We start from the raw sequence: 23,137 nt of genomic DNA, 5'->3' as shown, positions 1-23,137 counted from the left end.
AAGCATCCATCGAGAACTGGTATCGAAAGCGGGTTCTGCGTCACAATTGCTATCCCTAAAGCACCGCATTGGTCAATATATCGCAACCCTTCGGTTGAGGCTGTAGGCTCGAATAATATGCATTTTCGAAATAAATTTTCTCGAATTTCCCTCACCGCCTTTTTGGTTCATTGGGTTGTTAGGTGCCTGTGAATGTCGCCTGTAACTGAAATAGGAAAACACCGTAACGATAAATGAAATTAAATATTCTATAAATGTGCTCAAGCGAAATGAAACCCAAAAACTTCTGACATGTGAAATATTTCGATAAAATCTTGACCCACTTTTTTCAAGAACAAGGCTAACGCATTCGAAAGGAATAATTCTCGCAAAGGAAACGAAATACACAAAGTCAGTGCATAAAAATCAACAGTGTGTACAATAATTAAGTGGACCATGAGAAAATAAATTGCAGCACTCCGAGTACAGTGTGTTAACAGTATTCGTGTATAATGTATGTCACGGTATATATACCTTCAAATTGCTGTTTATATTGTGCAGTTCAGTGAACTTGCGGTGACCACCCGCCAGAGTGTGAAACTGTTTTGCAAGCATGTAAATATGAGACTGTGAACCTATATATTCATAAATATATAGTATATGTATGTAGGTATGTACGTATGTATGTAGGCATGTAATATGTATGTACGTAGGCATGTAACCTCTACTATCAAGCTGTGCACTCAGTGGGTGAAAAAGTGAAGCATTTACAAAACACTGGAAAAAGGTAAAGTGTAAAATCAATATAATAAATAGCCGGCAGTTCATGGATGAAGTGTGAGGTGTAAAAATTAAAAAGCCAGAAGGTCCTCGAATTGCGTTCAATTTGTATTTATTTTTATTGTTTGCGTTTTTTGTGTTTTTTGCTTCACCAAAACCGCACAGCCGCCGCTTACTTAATCAACAGGCCGATTAACGATCGATATTATTGTAAGACCACAAACATATAGTATATCAATCACACCCTTCAGGAAATGAAAAAATAATGAGAAACGGTCTAGCAAATTGTTCCAGAACTTGAATTGCACCTATAGGTTCCGCCTATAAAAAATCACAAAACTAAGTTTAGAGTGTGGCTGTTAAGTGAAAATCTGCTAGATGACGCCGTGCCAAAATGATCTGCATTTATTAGGCAATTTACACATTTGTATTACATAAATATTGATAGACGTAACACAAGCTAGAATTGACCAATCTTTGACGTGAATAAAAGCAGAAACCTGAAATAATACGCAAAAATATCGAACACCAAATCGAAGTAATTTGTAAAACTGTATTTTCCTGCAGGGCATCCTTCCATTGATTTAAAAAATATCAGAGTGTAGTGGATGCGTGTCCTCCTTTGTTTTTTTCATGCAGATTTTTGCATTTTACTTTTTTGCTCTCTTGAATTTACACCTGCAAATTAAGGCAAACAAAGTTAAAGGTTCAGCAAGGAAGAAGCATAAAAACACTCATTACTTAAACACACGCCTCAATCAAGCTTCGCTTTAAATATTTTCCTCAACATTTACTTTTGCTTTGATTTTATTTTGCTTGACTTTACCCTGGTTGAAATACAGTCAAGAGCAGTGTCAGCCACGACACACCGGAACCGCCTTGAACTCAAAAATCGAATTGCCGCTCGACGATACGCAACTCATGAGCATGAAGATAACGAAACTGTGATTCACTTCTTCAACTGCATTCACAGCTACGATATAAATATACAAATACCTGATTGTATCACCGAAAGTAAGCCGAAAGGAGATGCGAATAAATAAGCTTAGCAAAACACAATGCAAAGTATAACAGTAGCAGCATAAATTTATCATAATAAGCGGACACGAGAGCGGCACACGCAGCCTTGACAGCCTTTGGCCGAGCTTCCTCAGTATTATATAATCGTTTCTGGCAGAAGCTGTAGAGTTGTAGCTGCACCTTTTTTACTACGGACTAGATAGCGTCAGGAACCCCGATGTCCAATTATACATGCACTATCTTCTTATCAATGAAAATGCTTTTTTCTCCAAAAGTTTTGTACAGAGCTGGCAGGCACTAAGTACTTTAGAGCCCGACATTTATGGTAAAAATTATTTTTTTTATAAATTGGAAAACTGCTTCGCAGGAATATCATAATTCTTCACGCTAAAGACTAACCAAAAAAACGCTTACCTCAGCAAGCGCCACCTACGGCAGACACTTTCGGTTGCATTTGAGGAGCATAATGTGGTTGCAAAAGGAAAACAGTAAAGCAAAGCTTGATAAGTTTTCGGATGTATCAAAAAGTTGGCAGCTGCCCAGAGTAACAAGCAAAAAATAGGCAAACTTTCTAAAGATTTTCCGCTATTCAGGAAAATTCTCCGCAGCTTTTTCGCCCGCTGACAGCTAAAAGTTTTGTTTGACACTTTTCATAGACTTCTTCATGCGGGTTATCATTATGAGTTTGTTGCGAAACTTTTCATTTATTGCAAGTGCGAGAAAATCTGTGCAATAATATGGAAATCTTCAAAAATTTCCCGGAAAACTTCACAATATCGGTTTTCCATTTTCGATACACATTCAAATATCTTCTTCACCACGAAGGCGAGCGAAAGTACAAAGCACTGAAGTATTTAATGGGTCACTGCAATAAAAAGAGTTGAAAGGCTTTCTTCGCCCACCGCAACAATCCACACTTACACACAAAAACCTTTGTGCTGGCGAACAACACAAATTTCTCTTTACGATGAACTGGCAGAGCAGGCATACATATTTGTAGAGGCAGATGTACAGTTGCAGCGACGAATAGTATGATAACTTGAAATTGGAGAAAGCTTCACTATAAAAAGTGCATAGTGAATAAGACGTTGCAGGTGAGAGAAACACAGTTTTTTCTCAATCGCGATTCATTGAAAGTACCTTCTGGTACTTGAGTGACTTCGAACAGACAAAACAAGCTTCTTTTGTAGGTCAACTGGTGAAAGCTTTGAACTTTTATTAAACAGCATAAATTGGATTGAATTTGACGAGTACGTCACATAGTCTCGGGCACTTAGGTAAACTTCTGTTAATTGGTATGCCACAATAAATACTATAACGGTTATTTTGCCGGTTAGTGTGCCGTTCTTGTTGTCCTTTGAGGCTCGCTATGGAATTGCGGCTGACGTTCACTTTATTGTTTCTTTTGAAACAAAGACCTTCAAGATGGTCCAAAATCTTATTAGGCGCTGCCATTCACTACAAATAGTGGCCCTGTTGCGCATGCGTATCTGCGCGGCAAGCAATTGTTATTAGTATGCAAATGCACAATCGTCTACACACACACACACCACACAGGCGCAACGTGCATGTGCCGCAAAATCATGCCCAAAATCGCCAATTCATTTGACCATAACAAATCATTTGTAAACGGAAGCGAAGCGAATTCAAAACAAAAAGCGAAAAATCCGCAAATCAGCTGCAATTATGCCAACGGCAACAACTACAACAGCAATAACAGCCGGCTAAAGCGCAGCGAAATCTCGGACGGACGCATTAAACTAGCCGTAAATAGACGAAATTGGAAATGAGCGATTAAAGTGCTTGGCCAGAGCAACGCGACTGATCGGCGATTGTGAACTCGAAAGCGCTCACGCACACACAAGCGCACAGCATACATAGGCATGTTGCAATACATGCAAGCTTGGAGAGGCGAGTGTGTGTGTGTGTGGGCGCGCAAAAGTGTTGCATCGCGCCGGTGAGAGTCACTCAATTTGAGCGCTGCTTCCGCAACAACAACGCACAGCTCAATTTGAGTGGTGATCGCGCTTTTCTTTGCTGCGCTCATTTCGACTCTCCGCTTCGCTTTGGCGTCTTCATATTTGCAGCATTTCGGTGGCTTTTTGTTTTTGGGCATTTTTTCGCGTTTTCTTTTCTTTCATTTGCTTTCCAGCGTTTCATCAACGCTGTCGGCTTGTTGGCGTTATTGTTGTTTGCATAAATTGAAAGTGCACGCGCTGCAAATGGTTTAGTTCAGTTTGATTTCGCAAAGCCATTCGACGCTTCGCCGGCTCCGAACCGAACCTGAGCCCAAGTTACCTTAAGTGGCGTCGAATTGAAATTCGAGTTCGAGTGCTCTGGTGTGTGTTTTTTTCAAGTGGACGAATGATTCGGTATCGCAATCAGATTCTATAAATATTTATCGCGTTATTACCGGCTTTTGAGTGCGTCAGCTCGGCAATCGAGTTTAAATTCAATTTAATTCCGTGTTTTTTGTGTGTGTGCATGTGCAAAATTTCACGAAACAAGAAATCTTCCAGAATGGCTGCGTCACATATAACCAATGAAGTAAGTGGTTTATGAGGGAGGTTTGACCAAAAACGACTTTGAACCGAAAGTGAAAATTCCGTATAGTGAACAATTCAAATCAAGCGGCTTCCCGTCTTACCAAAAAAGTGTTTGTGAAATGCTTTAGTTTGCATAAGGAATGCCAGAAATATAACGCTTTAATCTCAATCCGGGACACGCGCCTGAATGTAATACCTTATGTGGCTTGATTGGTTCAAGAACCGGCAACAAAATGAAATTTCGACGACAACATCTTTTTCTATTCCATTTTTGTACCTTCCATTTATGGCTCGCCACTTTTTCAGTGCAGCAAACCAGTAATGGATGTAACCAAAGTTGGAGTGTGGTAATATGCAAAACTAACCATTGGTGTTCTTAATTAAGGCTTGAGTGTTTTATGCAAATTAGAAAAGTCTTTTTGTTGCTTTTAGTGAGTCAGGTTACCTTTAAAACCCGTATAATAGTTAGGATAACAATGACTTTAAAAGTTCCTAGAAGGAGAGATATCCCGAATCGTCGCAAAGACTTATTAACTCTTTCTCTCAGCCCAGATTAAAAACAAAGACTTTGAAAAGTGTCAAGTGAAAGTCAATAAATCTAATCAAGAGCAGTAGGTCAATGTAAATATTGGAAAACATATGTATCTACAAAACATTCGTTCATCGATGAAAGTACTTCCAGGCCTGTATGCTCAATCCATACTTGCGGAAGCTCGAACTAACCCTCTTGCCTTGAATAACTAAACCTTAAAATGAATATTGATGAAGTCTTCAAATAAGCAAATACGGATTTTCGCACTTCCTTAAAGAAGACGTGAATAGTTTTAACCTCAACCAAGGGTACATACTTGAGACACCACTTCTTTAAAGCTTTCAGATGAAAGCTCGTGCTCTGTTACTCCAGGCAACATTTTTTATACCTTAAGATGATAGTTTTGAGATTTATTTAATATCTTAAACATAATTTCAATTCTTCGAAATAAATTTGCGTCGTTAAAGATAACTCAACTTGACAAAATCTGTTTAACTTTGTGCTGTTTCTCATCTACTTTAAACTCAGAAGTTGAACTAGACACAACTAGATCACAAGACGTCAAACTAATCTTTAACTTACGGGGTTTACTCGGGTAAAAAACTGCCTTTCTTCAAGAATTTTTTTATATAAAAAATGTTTAGAATTTTTTATTGTTACAAACATACACTATTAATAAAGAAATTCTGAAATTTTTGGAAAAAATATTTTAATCTCGGCCATTGCGACACAATTTCCGGTAGCCCGTCGGAAAAAGATGCGCCCGCGTTCGCAGGATCAACTGAAGTGAAAAATACGTGTTTTTCTTAAAACCTTAACTTAGAACTTCGACGAAGGAAAAAAAACTTAAAATAGGATTTTTGGCAAGCATTTTTACAAAAAATTTAAAATTTAAGTCAAAATTTCCCGACATTTTTTTGAAATAGTTGTAATCGTCCACGACTTTAAGAATTGTATCTCAAAGACCTGTGTAAAATTTCATGTAGATCGGTTGAGTAGTTCTCGAGAAATCTTGCCAACCGACTTCAAAAACACATTTTCGAGAAAAACGCGTTTGAAGCCGGCGCACTTAGCCTAGCTAGCCTCAAGCGCACAAGTTCTTAAAGCTGTATTACTCGGATAAACTTGAAAATTTAGGACAATATTCTAGAGGTGTTGTAGAATTTAATAAGACAACAAAAAAATGTTTGAAACTCATAAAGCCGTGTAACCCTTTATATTAGGAATATGTCTGCCTTAGTTCGATTTAATCTTAATATAGACTAAAGCAATGACAAGAGCAATGACAAGATACTGACAATTGGGATACTATAAGTTCGCAATGGATATTATTGGTAAAAGTTGTTAATGAAACTTGATTACGAGTAATAAGTTCCCAAAAATATATGGAGTTTCATTGTTGCCAATAGCTAAAGTCCCCTAGCTTCCAATATACCATAGGAAATAATACCCATCCATCTTTATAAAGGTTATCTCGTACTAAAGTCTTACAATAAAGTTATAGAAAAATTACGAGAAAAATATTTATAGAGAAACTACCCTGCCAGTCACGACTACCACTACTACAAATACTTTGAAAGAATTGATGCGAAAAGATACACACCGTGCAACTCATATGGCCCTTTCGTTAAAAAGGGAAGAACATGCACATGGACACAAAGTTTCGGTTAAAAATGTCAATTGGGCCTTAAGAAAGCCAAAGAAACTTGTAAAAAAAATATCTGGCAGCGCTGTTGGGTAACTAATCGGTGACTTAACCGATAACTGTTTTAAAGGGTAATTTATCATTCCATGGCTCTTCCTTTCAATAAACTGCAAAAATTTAAACCTCTTCTTAGGAAGACCCTTTAAAGTAAAATATGAGATTGAAGAACAGAAAACATATTTTTTAATTACAAGAAGCGAAATTTTACAAAAGAGTTGTTAATTACTAAGCTGACCATATTTATACCCTGAACAGGGTATATTAAGTTTGCTACGAAGTTTGTAACACCCAGAAGGAAGCGTCGGAAACCCTTTAAAGTATATACATATGTAAATGATCAGCATGTTGAGCTGAGTCGATTTAGCCATGTCCGTCCGTCTGTCTGTCCGTCTATATATATACGAACTAGTATCTCAGTTTTTAAGATATCGTTTTGAAATTTTGTAAACGTCATTTTCTCTTCAAGAAGCTGCTCATTTGTCGGAACTGCCGATATCGGACCACTATAATATATAGCTGCCATACAAACTGAACGATCGGAATCAAGAGCTTGTATGGAAAACTTTCGCATTTAAGGTGGTATCTTCACGAAACTTGACATGGATTACTGCTTAAGGTAAAAATATAATCTCCGAAAAAATTCTTCAGGTCGGACTATGACATATAGCTTCCATACAAAGTGAACACATAGTTACTAAAAGAAATGCACCTGTGAAGGGTATTTTAGCTTAGGTGCAGCCGAAGTTAACGTTTATTTGTTCTATTTACAAAAGCCTCTGATTGCTAATTCGCGTCGAAATAATTTGTACCGTTAAGCTATAAGCCGACAGTTTCCGCTGCTTTGGTCATGCTCATTTCCGATCTAGACGAGCAAGCTGATAAGCTTATCGTGTCGTATTTACAGTTATCTAGCGTGGAAGTAAAGCCACAATAACAAAGATTGTTGATCGATAGCGCTAATCACGCTTCACGGGCTCGACAGCCACAGCCAATTTATGTAATACACTTATAAACGCATGCAAATATTTATATAATCACGGAAATGTCTTCGATGGAAGTAAATAAGTGACGAGCCGACGACCGCAATGAAAGCGACAGTGAGCCATGCGAAAGCTGTGCGGCCAAAGAAGGCGAATATGAAACCAAAACAAAAGCGAATCGCACGCGACAATGATTTTTGGACGCTTCAGCGTGAACGATTGTCAAAATAATGAAATAAATACATACACACAAGCACACACTATGTAATGAGCCATGTGTGTGCATATGTATTTATTTATATATATATAAATAGGTGTATATGTGGCGCCGTCGAGAAATGTGTGTACAAAAAAACTCAAATTGCAAAAATCATTTCGTTTCACTTGAGCAAAAAACCGCAACAACAACGACAACAAATGCATTCACGCACTTTCATTTTCAATTTCTACATGTTGCTGTTGTTGGTTTCTCAATATTTTGGCTTGTTTCCTAGCGTTTACTGCTATTGCATGTACAACACATCGCTGACATTCATTTGTTGTTCATTAGTGTTGGGCGTTGTTTTTGTTGTTTTTGCAATTTATTTTTAGTTTCCTGCGCTCTTTCAAGTTTTTTCTATAATTTTTTTCGTTGTATTGGACTTTATAAAAACTGTTAATTTTACAAACGAATGGCTGCACACCAACAATGCCAGCAACAGGAACAACAACAACTGCAACAACTTGCGAATCGCATATCACTTTGTTATTGACTTGTCACTTTTATTATTGCTTGCTCATTCATCAATTGAGAGTTTCACTAAACTCACGCGCGTGTGTGTAATGTAATGTATGTGTGTAAATCAATGTATTGGGTGCAGGCATGCATGATGATGGTACCGTTATTCGTAAGGTCAATTAACTTTCATTAGCTCGAAATCTCAACTGACACTTTTTCATTTTTTTCTGAAATTGATTTTAAATAATATATATACATATACATACGTACGTGTGTACACATGGTATATACGTACATACATATGGACGTATGGACGTATATACAGCACATAAATACCCTATATGTATGTAAATAGTACCTAATGCAGTAAGTGCGAATACCTGTATTAGCTTTGAGCAATAAAATAACGGTAGTTTTTGCTCCCAAAGACCCCTGTGTCCGCACTTTTTTTTTTGAGGATTTTAGTATTGCTCCTTTTCGGTATTTTAAAGTTTCGAAGCAGGAACATTGAACCTTACAAAAAGTTTGGTTAGGTTAGGTCGTATGGTTGGTCCTTTCGATGGATCGCACTTGGACAGCTGTGAACGTCACCCGTTTGTTAGCCAAAAACTTATAAAAATAGATCAGCAAATTCTTTTTCGACGCAGCCTTATGAATCCACAAATTTATTGAGGCGGTTAATATCAATCCCAGCCATTTAGCTTGGTTAGCCGACTGTGACTAGGCAGTCAAACAAGCCTAATACGGAAAAAAGCTTGATATTGCAGCTAATAAGGCCCCTTGACTAGTTTTGAGCGCACAATCAGCGAGTTCAAAGCCAGTATAGCTGCTGTGTTATCGGAGTGAAGTCACACCTCTCCGAAGTGAGCCACATTTCTAAAGGATTACTCTACTGCTACCATAATGGCTGCCAGCCTTCGCTTGAAATGCGCTACAGTGGTCTGAGTTGATGGAGAGCTACCGACAGAAGAAGAAAGTGGATCACTTCCAAAGGATTTATTGCAAAATAAGATGTTTGTCCCCTTGCCACCAAGTGTATTCATCATTTTTAATTTTTTTTAGCTTTTACTTTTTAGTCCTTAATTTTTGTAGATCTCCCTAAAACTGTTTCTTTTCTGACCAAAAATATGCACTAACTGTCGTCCCCTTACACCCAAATATCTAAATTCTTCTGATTTATGAAAATAAATTACGGATTAATTCTGAAATATTCTCACTAGAAATGAGTGCAACTTTGACATTTTTACTCCCTTTAGGAACCAAAAATTTTACATGAAATGAAATTTAAAGCACATACTTAATTTCCAACTCAGCTAGCTTTTTTTATTGACAATGACCAACTCCGTCATGGTTATTTATAGCACAAAATCAATAGAATCCTGTGAGTACATCTAAAAAGAGAAAATATTTACGTTTTACTCACTTGTTCAGCTGACATTTGTTAACATTTGCTCGACATAAAAATGTAAACAACGAAAGGCTCATGAATTTATGGCAAAACTTTTTCACTTCAACTTCCGTACATTTGTTGTTTTGTTTTCACTTTTTTGCATCGGCAATTGAGTCGCTACAAAACGGACGTACGCAAATAAGTTTATGACAACTTGAAAAATAAATTTTATTGTCCGTCAGTCAGTCAGTGGAGTGGGTTTGTTTACAGCAAAGTAATATGAAAACTTTTCGATTTGACAAGTGTGTCATAAAGTAAATAAAATTCGTCACTTAGAATTAGGTACAGATCAGTTAAAACCAAGAAAAAAACAGAAAAACCAACAGCAAAGCGATAAAAGGAAGGAATCGCTCATTTAATTTTACATAAATATTTATTTTTATGCTGTCAAATTGTTCCGTCAAGCAATGAGTACATTTGCACACGCACACATACATATGCATACTATTTGATTTCGAACTGACAACAAAAATTGGGGGTTAAATGGCTGTCGGAAATTTTGGAATAGCTTAACACCTTTAAGGGGTTCCTCGGGTAAAAACAGCAATTCTAATATAAAAAATTAAATATTTATTAACATTTTTTATTTTTACAAACATACATTATTAACAAAAAAATTCTGAAATTTTTGAAAAAAAATAGTTTAAACTCGGTCATCGCGACACCTCTCGGAAAACAGATTAGGTAAAACCTTAACTTAGAACTTGGATGAAGGAAAAAAACTGAAAATTGGATTTTTGGCAGATATGTATCTTTACAAAAATTTTTTAAATTCAATAAAAATTTCTCTACATTGTTTTTAAAATAGTTGTAATCGAAAAAAATCCTTCGTCCAAGTCTTTAAGAATTGTATCTCAGAGACCTGTGTAAAATTTCATGAAGATCGATTTAGTAGTTATCGAGAAATCTTGCCAACCGACTACAAAAACACAGTTGCGAGAAAAACACGTTTGAAGCCGGCGCACTTAGCCCAGCTAACCACGAGCGCACAAGTTCTCAAGGCTCCCGAAACTATTACTCGGATCAACTTGAAAATTTGGGGCAATATTTTTGAGGTGTTGTAGAATTTAATAAGACAATAAAAAATTGATTTTTTGAAACTCGTAAACCCATGTAACCCCCAAATGAGATATATCAACATGCAAGTCAGAAAAAAATTTTGGAATTTTTCTGCAGAGACTTTTTATTTAATTAATAAATAAAGAATATACACTTGAAAAGTTTTGGATTCACATAATCCCGTAAGTGATCTCCCGGATGACCTCCGAAAGAAGGTGTCTGACGATGAGGAAAGGTTTTATTGCCTTAAGAAGAGTTGCCACCTGCCTAAAATATATCATTCAAACAAATTTATGACAAAACCGAGTTATTATAAGAATGCTATTAAACGAGGAAGTTGTGGTAAAATAAGTGGAATGATACAATTAAGCAACTGAAATGAAATAAAGAAAAACGGTTTCGACATTAGCTTTTCATTTACTTTTCACTAAATTTGAAAATTACAACATACCCAAGAAAGTTAGATTTCCGTGGTGGCTTCATAGTACATTCACCAATAAAAAATACAAATTAAAGAGAAGTTATCTTTATACAGAAAAAAATAAAAGAAACAAGTCTTACTTAAAAACAAGTTAAGTTCATCACTCAAAAAAATTACTTATCATTCGTTAGATATAGTAAAGTGCTCACATTTTTTACTCATTGAAACAGCTAAGAAAGTGTAATGAGTAACTCACACTGAAGGAAAATTTGTTTGCAGTTGTATGTATATCAAAATTCACATAATTACTAACAGAAAGACTTTAAACATGCTTTCAAATAATAGTATGACTCACAATTTACACTCATACTATCCAACTCATACGCTTGAACTGAACTCATTCAAAGGAGTGGAGTTCGGAAAATGTTTTTTCTTACCTCACAACTCATTCCATATGACACTCAACAGTAGATGACTGATTCGCCATAAATACTTGTATATAACTAAACGTGAGCAGCTGCACCCTTGCCTTGCTGCCAAGGCATTTAAAAACTTAAATTTTTATCTCTAAAATAGCATTAATATTTCTTTTATGTTTTATAATTACTACTTGCATATAAAAAACATGCTGCTTGTAATAAAAATACTTGCAAAGGCAAATAAAGCACAAAAACTGCTATTTACTATTTGCCCAGCGTCTCTAAGTGCCGTACCAGCGTTGCACACGTGACCCGACATCCATCACTGACAGCGTTGACAAGAGGTTAACACAGTGCTGACATTCAATTTAAATACATACAGAGCCAAGACTAAAATTCTTCATTCTACAAACACACATACTCACTCATATAGTAGACTCAGACGCCCCATGCCGCTAAACAGCAAGCGCTTAGTGCAACAGTTGTCTGATTCTAGCCATGAACTTCTTTGCGAAAACCTCGAACACGAGCTGCAAATCAAACCGAGCGTGGAATTGTTTGAGTTCTTCAATTTAATTCCCATCTCGGCGTCAATGTGTGTGAATTTTCTTAGTTTCATACATTTATGAGCATGAAACATTTTTATGCGATATTTAGCTAAGCCACTTAAGCTTGTATACCCTTAACATTCTGTGACAAGGTTGCCTTTGACTCTTTGCCAGCAACAAATCTAGGTGTGGAGCAAAATAAATGATTTTTACGCGCTTGTCTACGTCCATTAAGACGCTCCGCGTTGCTGTGAAAGATGAGTACATTTGATCCAGCTGTGCGTGCGGGCATTCTTTGCCCGCGGAGTTTGTCTGCAAAATGAAAATCATTACTCACTGCACTGTGGTGACGAACATCATTTTTTTGGTTAAATTTCAAAAGATTTTTTCCGCTAGAGGCTATACTAACTTGGGTTTGTGCTCGTGCGCTGAAGCTTTATGTTATGAGAAGGCATAGTTTTAAAGATCACTATGGTCTATCACCATGATGAAAAAAAAGTAACGAATTGTTAAGTTCATGGCATCAGTTTTCACCAGATTTTGTTTTGGCTTGCAAACTGGTAAAGCGACTTCCATTTTGTTTGGACCAGTTGAACAGAAAATGTATGCGCGTTTGCAAGCCTTTTTCATCAAATGAAGAGGTCATAACGGCTGTTGAAGCGTATTTTGCGGACCTTCTGGATTCTCACTTCAGGAATGAGATCCACAGATTGGAGGACCGTTGGGGCAAGTGTTTTAATGTGCAGGGAGATTATACTTAATAATAAAGTGTATTTTATTTATTTATTTATTTATTTATTTATTTATTTATCAAACGACAAAACTTAATGAACAACCTGGTGTTTAGAATTGGTCTAAATTAAGGATTGGTGTAGTGAAACAGTTGCATCAGTTGTCATAAGCAAGCGCGATGAATCGAAAACTTTGTATAGATCTTTTAAAACCTCACTAAAATTTTCAGAAGACATGGCTTCTGTAACTCCCAGGTTTCGAACAGTATACTTGAAAATAGTTGTGTGAAAACTGAACCGAACACCTTTGCCGTTATTCTCGGTTTCTTACGTGTTTTTCTGACGTGACCATCTTTTGAATATTCTACAACAACAAAATGTGCCACTAATAAAGTGTCTGGTGAAATCAGTGATTTCGATTGGGGATATCAAAAAATAAGAAAATAGAAAACATTCGAAAAAATATAGAAAATTCGTGTTTGCCGAAATAAAAAATTAATTCGAAAAATTTTCAGTCAATTAAGTAAGCGCCTGCTCCACAGTGTTAGCTGCAAATGCGACTTGTTATTGTAGTTATGTTTGGCCATGAAAACGAACACACAGTAGCGCGACAATTAAAAGCGAATTGCGCTGTTATCTTTCCTTGTAGAAGTCCATAAAAGCACGAGACGAGACGGCAACAGACGGCCAACTGTTATTTGTCAGCTTGACAGTCATGGCCGAGGTGTTGCACCGATTCGCAGCCACCACATGGTCAGACGACTTTGTACGACGGCTTTGTTGTTGCAAGTTGTGCGGCATAGAAATAGAAACTATTTACGCTGACCAAGCGGCCGCGAAAAGCGAATTCCCAGGCTTGAAGCGAGGCTGCTCGAACGTTGTGCGGCGAAAATTTGGCGAAAACGCTAGATTGATTATAATGCGCGCAAAAATCTACAGGCGATCAATAAAAAGTGTTTATTTGATTGAAAAAATGCTCAGCAACCGAAAACCGGTTTTGACTGCGCCAACTGCACTTGCTGGTTCTTCAATTTTTTCGTTAATAATTTAGAGTTTGTATGCATATTTTTTTGTTTGGTGCCTTTGTGTGTATGTGTTCAATTGCAACGCTGCGCGCGATCGTGTTGGCCTTGTGCTAATCCACATTTAAGAACACGACCCCAGCGCGAATGCAGCAACGAACAATAGACAGCGGCGGCCTACCGCGCAGCCGCAAAGCAGAACACCTTCAACAACAACAACAACAACAACAGTGCACAGTAGCCGCATATGATATGCGTTGTTTGGCGGCGGCAACGAAAGCGCAGCACTCGATCAGCGGCAAACAGCTGTAAGTGGTGCTTGTACGCCCTCAGCGTCCGCCGCGCATGCGCATTCGTCGCGTTTGTGTCTTAAGTCTTTTGTTTCGCGACTCTAATTATGGCGTTTTTTTTGTGCTGATCGCCAAAGCACGACCACCGACCACAATTACTGCGCTGCAGTACTAACGATTGTTGTTGTTTCATAATTTTTTGTTATTACTTTTATTGAATTCGTTGTGCAAAATATTTAAAAAGCAATTGACTCAATGACACTCAAGCATTCTATTCTAGACAAACAGCATTGGATTAGCAAAAATTAATAAAAAAAAAGTATGAAAACAAGAATTCGAATTTTGAAGAAAAAAACGAGAAACCAAACCCACAAAGACCCACTAAAATTACCAACAACAACAACGATGAAGCATCACTTTGAAGGTAACAGCAGGCCGATCGCTGCATTGTGCTCGTTTGGCGCGTTTCAAATATCAATTTAGCAATTTTATTTACACAAATCGGCAACGGGGCGTTCGAATGCTTCAGAACGTTTTTAGTCATCGTTGGGTGAAGTTCGAAATCGAGTTGAAATAACGAGCGGCAATAAGTCGCTGAGAGCGCTGATTGAACTTGGCACACCGGTCCATGCCACAAGGCGGCGCGCGAAATATACACGGCGATTGTGCAACTCGTTAACGTGCCGCGAGCGAGTTCAAAGCGTTCTCGTTGCGTTTAGCTCGGCCTCCTTGGCATTCACATTCAATTTAAAGCATAAATTATATGTTTCTGTGTTTGTGCGCGGACTGTGGAATTTCAAGTGTGAAAATATATTTTAAAGATCCTGGAGCAACTTTTATAAAAATGAGTATTAATAATGATGTGCGTGTCTCTTAAGTACATTCTCGAATATACCATATCAGAGATTTTTATCTCATCCATTCAAAAAGTTTCAGTCGCAAATATTGGATAGTCGAAAAAGTCTTTTCGTATTTCTAAACAAGCTTCAACTTTTTTTTTATTTATACTAATAAATAAATAATTGACAAAATACGAAAAGACTTTTTCAATATTTTCGTAAATGTTTCGTTGCTGTCTTCACAGTCATAATAGCGAAGGTCATACTTGGCAACCCTAAATGTATGCTAATTAAAAAATTATTATGAATATCCAATTTAAGGAGTTCAAACCAGCTCCTTCACTTATATTTCCGTACTCCATTTCCAATAAAAAAATTGCTTGGAATGTTTGCTAAATGTATTAAGAAAAAAACTTCGAAACCGTAGCTTAATACTTAGCACAATTAGTAAGCCTACTAGCAGTTTCCGAACAAGTTGTATATACCTATCTCCCTCCAAATATTCCAACCTCTTCTAAAATTACCAAATTTGTAATGCCTCAATTTTGTGCTCTTGTACTTGCAGATCATCATCACAGCAATGGATCGTTTCGTGTGGTTCGTTCTGCTCGTCGTCATGTCGCACTTGGTGACCGAGTTCACACGCGTCACCGGCTATGCGCGCGGCAACCGCCACGATGTGGTTCTGCTCAATGATGTAAGTGCCCACTTGAGTTGAGTGCAATCGTAAGCGTTTTAAGCAATTGCCTTTATTTCATTTTGTTTATAAGTAATTGCAAAGAGGTGGGTGAAGTCGTAAAAGGTTTTTTTATGCCCGCAGTAAATATATTTTCCTGTCGGATTTTCAATTATTGCCCGTCAAAGTTGATTGCTAATTAATTTAGCAATATTTCTAGGGGAAACAGAAACATTAAAAGGGTGGGAACAGTTATTTTAGCTTTGAACACTGTGTTTTTGAAAACAGTAGTAAATTGCAAATTGCTTCCCATTGAACATTTCACTCTTTTTTATTAATTTTATGACAAACTCTGTTTAATACCGGTGAATTCACATACCGCAATAAATAATTTAGAGCCAGCAACAGCGTAGTGAAGTAGTTAAATGGAATTTTTATTCGTAATAAATATAAATATTCGGTTGTCGAAAAAGTCTTTTCGCATTTTGTCAATAGATGTCGTTGCAGTCGTATATATCCAGTGCTACCGATCACATTGTGTCATACCATATAGTGTTGGAAAGGTGAGATTTTAAGCTTCATTTAACCGAAAAATAATTAAATTCGACGAAGTTGAAAAAAAGTTACAGCTGGTCAAAAATAAGTGAAAATAATGAAGAAATTCGATTTATTTCGAAATTCTTATATGAAAAAGGAAAGAATGCAACGCAAGCCACCACTGAAATTTGTGAAGTTTACGGAGACGGTGCTGTATCAGTTCGTGGAGCACAACAATGGTTCGCTCGCTTTCGTTCTGGAAATTTCGATGTGAAAGATGCACCTCGCTCTGGTCGACTCCTCGTTGAAAAAAGAAATTATGGAAAAGATGAAATTATGGAAAAGAACTTAACATTCATTAAAGGAACCATTAAAAAAAGGCTGGCTACAAAAACAAGCTCGATGTTTGGGTATCACATGAATTGTCTGTGAAAAATTTAATGGACCGAATTAACATCTGCGATTCTTTGCTGAAATGAAATGAAATCGACCCATTCCTGAAGCGAATGGTAACAGGAGACGAAAAGCGGATCAAATACGACAATAATGTACGAAAAAAATCATGGTCCAAGCATAGTGAAGCTCAACAGATGGTCAGGATTGACGCCTCGAAAGGTTATACTGAATGTTTGGTGGGATTGGAAAGAAATCATCCTCTATGAGCTGCTCCAGTCTATTCGAATGATTGATTCTACGTTTTTCTGTCAACAACTGATGAGAATGAAGTAAGCAGTCGAGAAAAAATGGCCAGAACTGATCAACAGAAAGACTTTGTCTTCCATCAGGACAACGCTAGACCACACACATCTTTAATGACTCGGCAAAAACTGGAAGAGGTTGGCTGGGAAGTTTTGATGCATTCACCATATAGCCCTGACGTTGCACCATCGGACTACAATTTGTTTCGGTCAATGCAGTCGCATTTTTTCGCCAAGAAACCAGAAAAGTTTTACGCTGACGGAATAAAGTCTCAAGCCAAAAAATGGCAAAAAATTGTCTACCAAATTGGTACATATTTGGTTCATTAAAGTTCATTATAAATATGAAAAAAAAAGTTGAAGTTTGATTAGAAATACGAAAAGACTTTTTCGACTACCCAATATTTTGCGAATTGACACTTTAAACTAAACCTCAATTGGCATTGAGCCACAATAATTACAATAGAAATTATTACCGTTAAGCGCAAATTATGCTTTCGTCATTTAATAATTTCATTTGCTCTTTTCCTATGCGCTCTCTTTACAGACTTCCCTTCGGCCGATGCCAGTGGCGAACATGATTTTTTACCCCGGCGAGGAGTACGGTCTCTACGACCAGCAGCTGTCGCAATACAATAACATTTATCCAAATGGCAACTACAACAACAGATACGGCAACAATAACAACTACAACAACAATCCCAACAATCAACCAAACTCAGCGGTTATGTCGGGACCATCAGCCAATGCGGAGCCCACCGCATTAGGCTTTCCCTTCAGCTTTCGCCCGCTAATTGACAGCATCTTCGAGGTAAGTCTCCACTAAGCCCCACCGACTGGAGCGGAAATTCAATAAACTGCCACCAGTTCCCAATTAAATATAACGTGCACACAATATTTCGGTAAATTTGCTGCGAAATGATAGGCATAAAGTAGTTGAAAAAACAACAATAACAACGAGCATAGTACACGAGTCACACTGCCACCGCAAATTACTTAACAGATTTCGTTATTGTTCTTTTCTTTTCAGATTCCGATATCCACTCTGCGTGCTGTCAACAATCTGGTGGGGCGTTTAACCGGCAGCTATCAACACCAGGTGCCATCAATGACCGCAGGCGTGCTCAAGTCCGCGAATGACAACGCGAACCCGGACGCGCTGCAGGCTCTGCGCTCGCTGCCAGCCGGCGGTGGCGTTGAACGCCCAAGGACGGCGAAAACGGCACCAACAGTCTTCGGCTCTGCCGCGGCGCCACAATCACAGCCAGACAGCAGTGGCAATGATAACAGCAACAATAAGGGAAGCAATCTTACCATACGGCAGCGAAGGTCGTTGCTGCGTGAGGTGAACGCGTAAATCGGTGCGCTCTCGGCTGCGCACAGCCACTTGCCCAAGCGAAGAAGAAATGGGGGGAAGAAGCACAATGACTGCCGCCATGTAACGGAGACAGTAAGAACGCACGTCAATTTCACGCCTGCCGATAAGCACGTTCTTCCAAGCAGCACACGTGCTCCTCCCTCTCCCATCCACGCACTTGAGCGACACTTCGGCTTAACTAGTTCATTTGCACTTCCTTCCGTCCGCCGCCGACTCCGCGTCTCCATCACATTCATTCATTCACTTCAATGTTCGCTCACTTGTTTGCTCGTGCTTTTGTCTCCGTGGAAGTTCGGTGTTACGTCAAGTGTTTGTTTGTGCTGTAGCTGCTCTTTGCGGCGGTTCGTTCGCGGCTCCTTCTCAATTCGGTGTGCACACATTTGCATAAACTTGTTCTAAAGTTTGCAATTAGTTGGCAGTTTTTACTTCGCACGTTGTTGCTGTTATCGTGTAGCGTCTTTAAAAGTAGGAAATTAAGCCAAGTGTAACGGTGCCCCCACCGCTGGCTCATCAGCCGTTAATTTTTCCTTCTTTCGCATTTATTTTTCAAATTGCTGTACATTCACTCGGCTCAATTGCACTTTCACTTTCTATTAGCCATTTCTTTTTTAGCAGCCTTTCGCACATTTCTTTTAATTGTTGTATTTGTCATTCGAGTTAATTGTTAAGCGCAGAGGCGCTCAAGCGTTGACTATATCCTTGTCTGCGCTTTGTAAAGCAATTCTCAGTGTTTACTTTTACGTTTATTTCTCCCAAGTCGAAGTGCTCTTTGGCAATCTCTTGTTCTAATTGTTGATGTGATATTACTTTAGTGACACTTTAAGATAAACAATGTTAATACTAGTTGTAAGTTATAATTATTAATGTCGAAATAAAATATTATGTAAATTTCTGTACGAAAATAAAATAAATATACTAAATGAATATAGAAAGCATTTGTTTTGGTAGAGCGGAGACACAGTGGTATTAAAATATACCAGCTGTTTGCGTTTAAAGATTAGAAATTGGAAGCAGTACTCGCCAACGATTGTGGCAATCTTTGGTAGTCACTGAAAGAGTCGTTTCAAAACTTTTAAAATTAGTCGGATCTATTCAAAAGCAAGAAATTGAAGCCAAGAGATGTTGTAAGACGAGTTTGAATGTCTGAAATGCAGCTTAAACGCCACAAAAAGAAGTCGGATTGTTCCTGGTGATGAAAAATTTGATAATTGTTAACAAAAATTCATATGTGGGACCCGGTCAATAGGCGAAATCAACGACGCTAAAGTCATGGCTCTTTATATGGTAGTGTCTGTTTGAAAGTAAGAGTTTGATTACAGTACTGCAGCGTTTGACGACAAATCTTTGACGTCTGACCCGTATTCTATTCAGAAATACATTTAATTTTTTCTCAAAAATGAAACCAATAGTTTTGCCTTCATTTTTATATGCCACGTGATCGCGTGATTCCTCCCTCTCGTGGCTTGTCATCTAAGTTTCCGGTTTCTCTATAATGGTCAGAACACTATTTACTCCGCCGTTGCGATGCCATTTCCGGTGACCCCTCGGAAAAAAGATGCGTCCGCATTTGCGGGATAACTCCTTACAGGATCATCTAAAGATAAGTGTTTCAAATCTGATCTTAAAACTTGGACGAAGGAAAAAACTGAAAATTTCAGTCATTTTTATTTTTAAATAGTTATAATCGAAAAAATCCTTCGTCCAAGTCTTTAAGAATTGTATATCAAAGGCCTATGTAAAAATTCATATCGTAGTTATAGAGAAATTTTGCCAACCGACTTCAAAACACACAGTTTCGAGAAAAACGCGTTTAAAGGCGGCGCACTTAGCCCAGCTAGCCTCGAGCGCACAAGTTCTCAAGGCTGTATCTCCGAAATTATTACTCGGATCAACTTGAAAATTTAGGACAATATTCCAGAGGTCTTGTAGAATTTGATAAGGCAATAAAAAAAACGATTTTTGGAAACCCGTAAACCCATGTAACTCCTTATAGAATACCCTTCACAGCTGCATTTTTTATAGCATTAAAAATCTTAATTATTATTTTAATCTTTAAAATTGTATGGCAGCTATAAGCTATAGTCGTCCGATCGGAACAATTTCTTCGGAGCTTATTGCGATGTCTTGGATAATAATCACTGCGAAATTTCTCGAAATTACCTCGACAAGTGGAAAAGTTTTCGTTCATTTGATAAGGAAACTGTTTGTTAAAGATGACAAATGAGCAGATTCCCAGTGAGAAACGAACGTGTGAAAAATTTCATCGTTCCAAGCTTATTTTATTATTATAATATTTCAGTGTATAAAAAGGAGAAGTATACCCTTTTCAGATTCGATAACAAATAGAAAAGACATAAATTAATAATTCGAGTAAAGCCATAAACTCGTGCTTATGGAATATTATAATAATAAATATTGGTTTTCCAGCATTAAGCACTCTTCGACAGCTTGAATTCAACAAAAACTACGTAAAAATGCTCGACTTAAAACTATTTCGAAATATAGTCGCTGAAACAACAATATTTTATGGTGCGTTTATAAATTTTGACGTCACTAGTAAAGAATTTGTACGAAATTTAGATCCTTTTGACAGTTGACAGAAAATAGATTCAATCAATCTCATGTCCCCACACTTCAAAAAGTTCAACGTGACATAACCATAGATAAGTACAAATCCGTAAACTTGACGTTGTGTCGTAAGATAATTGTACTTTGGCAAATATTCAGTATGATCCTTCGCTTAAAACCACATAGAAATTGTGTGCAGTTACGCAAGTTTTAATGATCCTTAACCACTGCTCTTACAGACAAAAAACAGTCGGTCGGCGCTACTGTTTGCAGCGTATTTAACAACATCATTTTACTGAATGATATTTATGCATCATTCGAGAAATTGTGATCTTCAGTAATGGACTTCTGAAGCGCCTGTAACTATGCAATGAAATATAACGACAACAACAACCGGAAAGTGGCAACTCAAGCGACTATTTCACAGAATCATAAGTCGCTTAAAAGCATATTTTCAGGCTGCAGTTAATTATTTGCAATCACTTTCTTAGAAGAACGCTTTGATGCGCGTAAAAATCACAGACACGGCAGATTTAATAAAACGTTTCGACGTATATAAGGAGATGCGCATATAGACATGTTTGTCTTCATCCCATCTTTAACAGAATACATAAGCTTAATGCGTTGATTAAAAACCATTTCAAGCTTGCTGAAGCGTATTCACACTTGCACATTGAAAGGTAGAATGAAAATGTGTTCACTGGCTGTCTTCCTAGCTACACGCTTAGCCGGAAAGTAAACGACCTCTGATCATGGCAGCTAAAAACAACAAATCGAATTAACTTCACTGAACTTCCTTCGCGTCTATTTCGCTAAAAGCGAAAAACAGCAACAGTAACAACAAGAACAGCCACGCTTATCAGTGCAACGTATGACGTGCAGTTGTCGGAAATTAATTAAAAATTATTAATAAAAGCGCGTAGATTTGATTAGAGAGCTGGTTCTACGCAGCTCAACTGCCAAGTGCAGCCAACAGATTGCGCATTCAGCCGTATAAACAGTGTTTAGGTAGATATGAATAGACATAAGCATATACAAAGGCGTATGTGTGTGTGTGAAGCACGAGGGCAGCATTTAGTACGAAGGGATGCAGACTTCAGCAGCGAGCCATAGGAGGACTAGCACACACATCCACTGCTTGCTACTGATGTAACCTGATGATGATAATAGAAATACCAGATGCCAATGTCCAACACTTGAGCTCACTGCAGGCAAGTTGCTCATAAAAATTAATTTGATGTTTGGAAGCGCTTTTAGAAGCGATATTATTAATTTTAATTACATTATAGTAATTGCACACACACACATGTACAGCCAAATAATTCGCCAGTATTTACAACTTTTTAATTTAAATTTTCAGTGCGCGTTTGTGTTTGTAAATATCATCATGTACCGGTTCAATCGCATTAGTCGCCGCTGCTACCACCGACGCGTGCGCGTTGAATACGAAATTAGCTTGTGTTTAATTAATTTTTCGGCACACAATACGCCTCAGGTTAGAAGTGCCAAAAATAGAAATCTATAGACTTAGCGATAGAGATAGACAGAAGCATGAAATTCTCCAATGGAATAAGCATGTGTGTGTGCTTGTAACCAGATTGCAATATATTAGCATAAATTTACGCTCTAAATCGTAGGCTAAAAGGGGCTTTCTTTTGAATAGTTTTGAATGTTGGCCCACACCATATTCAGACTGTGCGATTTGCTAATTTGTTTATGTTTATTTTTTATTGGCCATACCACGCTTTTAAACGCATATTATTCAGCAATTTTGCTTGAAATGTAAAAAACTAGAGTAAGGTGGTACCGTAACCAAACAACTTTTTAATTATGCCATCAAATTTGACCCGCTTTGACAAACAAGCATTTTCACGTATTTTAATACAAGTATCTTTTATCGTTCTCCAAATAACCTTCATTTTTCCATACCCTTGCTATAACCCTCGGCTGGGATGGTTCTCGATACGATTTTTGGAGCGTCATTCGCTGGATCGTTGGACAGTTTTGACGTCATATTCATAAATCCATATCTCCGTCGAACTCATTTGTTACTTTTTTTCATTGATAAAAATCGCCGAACAAACTTTTCACGTTGTAAACAATCAGCTGCGAAACACACATTAATTGACATATAAAGGTCAAACTTCACTCCAAAATAAACAAAGATTTGACTAATCAATGGAAACATTTTTTTTAACGGTTGCTAGCGCAGTTTAAATTCTGCAGTCCGGGTCAAATTTG

The 23,137-nt window shown here is 37.6% G+C and overlaps 1 protein-coding gene across 2 annotated transcripts in view; it reads left to right on the top strand.

The window, feature by feature from the left end:
* LOC126756287 (GATA zinc finger domain-containing protein 11) overlaps window positions 1–19,252 on the top strand; it is a 34,449-nt gene extending 15,197 nt beyond the window's left edge. Inside the window, exons 1-4 of one of the 2 annotated variants that reach the window (XM_050469239.1) lie at window positions 3,996–4,326; window positions 15,605–15,736; window positions 17,498–17,761; window positions 17,981–19,252. In XM_050469239.1, coding sequence (XP_050325196.1) covers window positions 4,264–4,326; window positions 15,605–15,736; window positions 17,498–17,761; window positions 17,981–18,307 — 786 coding nt within the window. In that variant the 5' untranslated portion in view covers window positions 3,996–4,263 and the 3' untranslated portion in view covers window positions 18,308–19,252. Of the gene's footprint in view, window positions 1–3,995; window positions 4,327–15,604; window positions 15,737–17,497; window positions 17,762–17,980 lie in introns of those variants that run through there. The other variant, XM_050469241.1, reaches the window with a different exon arrangement.
* The last annotated feature ends 3,885 nt before the right edge of the window (window positions 19,253–23,137 follow it).

This window comes from Bactrocera neohumeralis, chromosome 4 (genome assembly GCF_024586455.1).
Source record: "Bactrocera neohumeralis isolate Rockhampton chromosome 4, APGP_CSIRO_Bneo_wtdbg2-racon-allhic-juicebox.fasta_v2, whole genome shotgun sequence".
In the NCBI taxonomy this organism is placed as follows: Eukaryota; Metazoa; Arthropoda; class Insecta; order Diptera; family Tephritidae; genus Bactrocera; species Bactrocera neohumeralis.
Note: the sequence above shows the minus strand (reverse complement) of the source record. Positions and strands in the feature narration are given on the sequence as shown.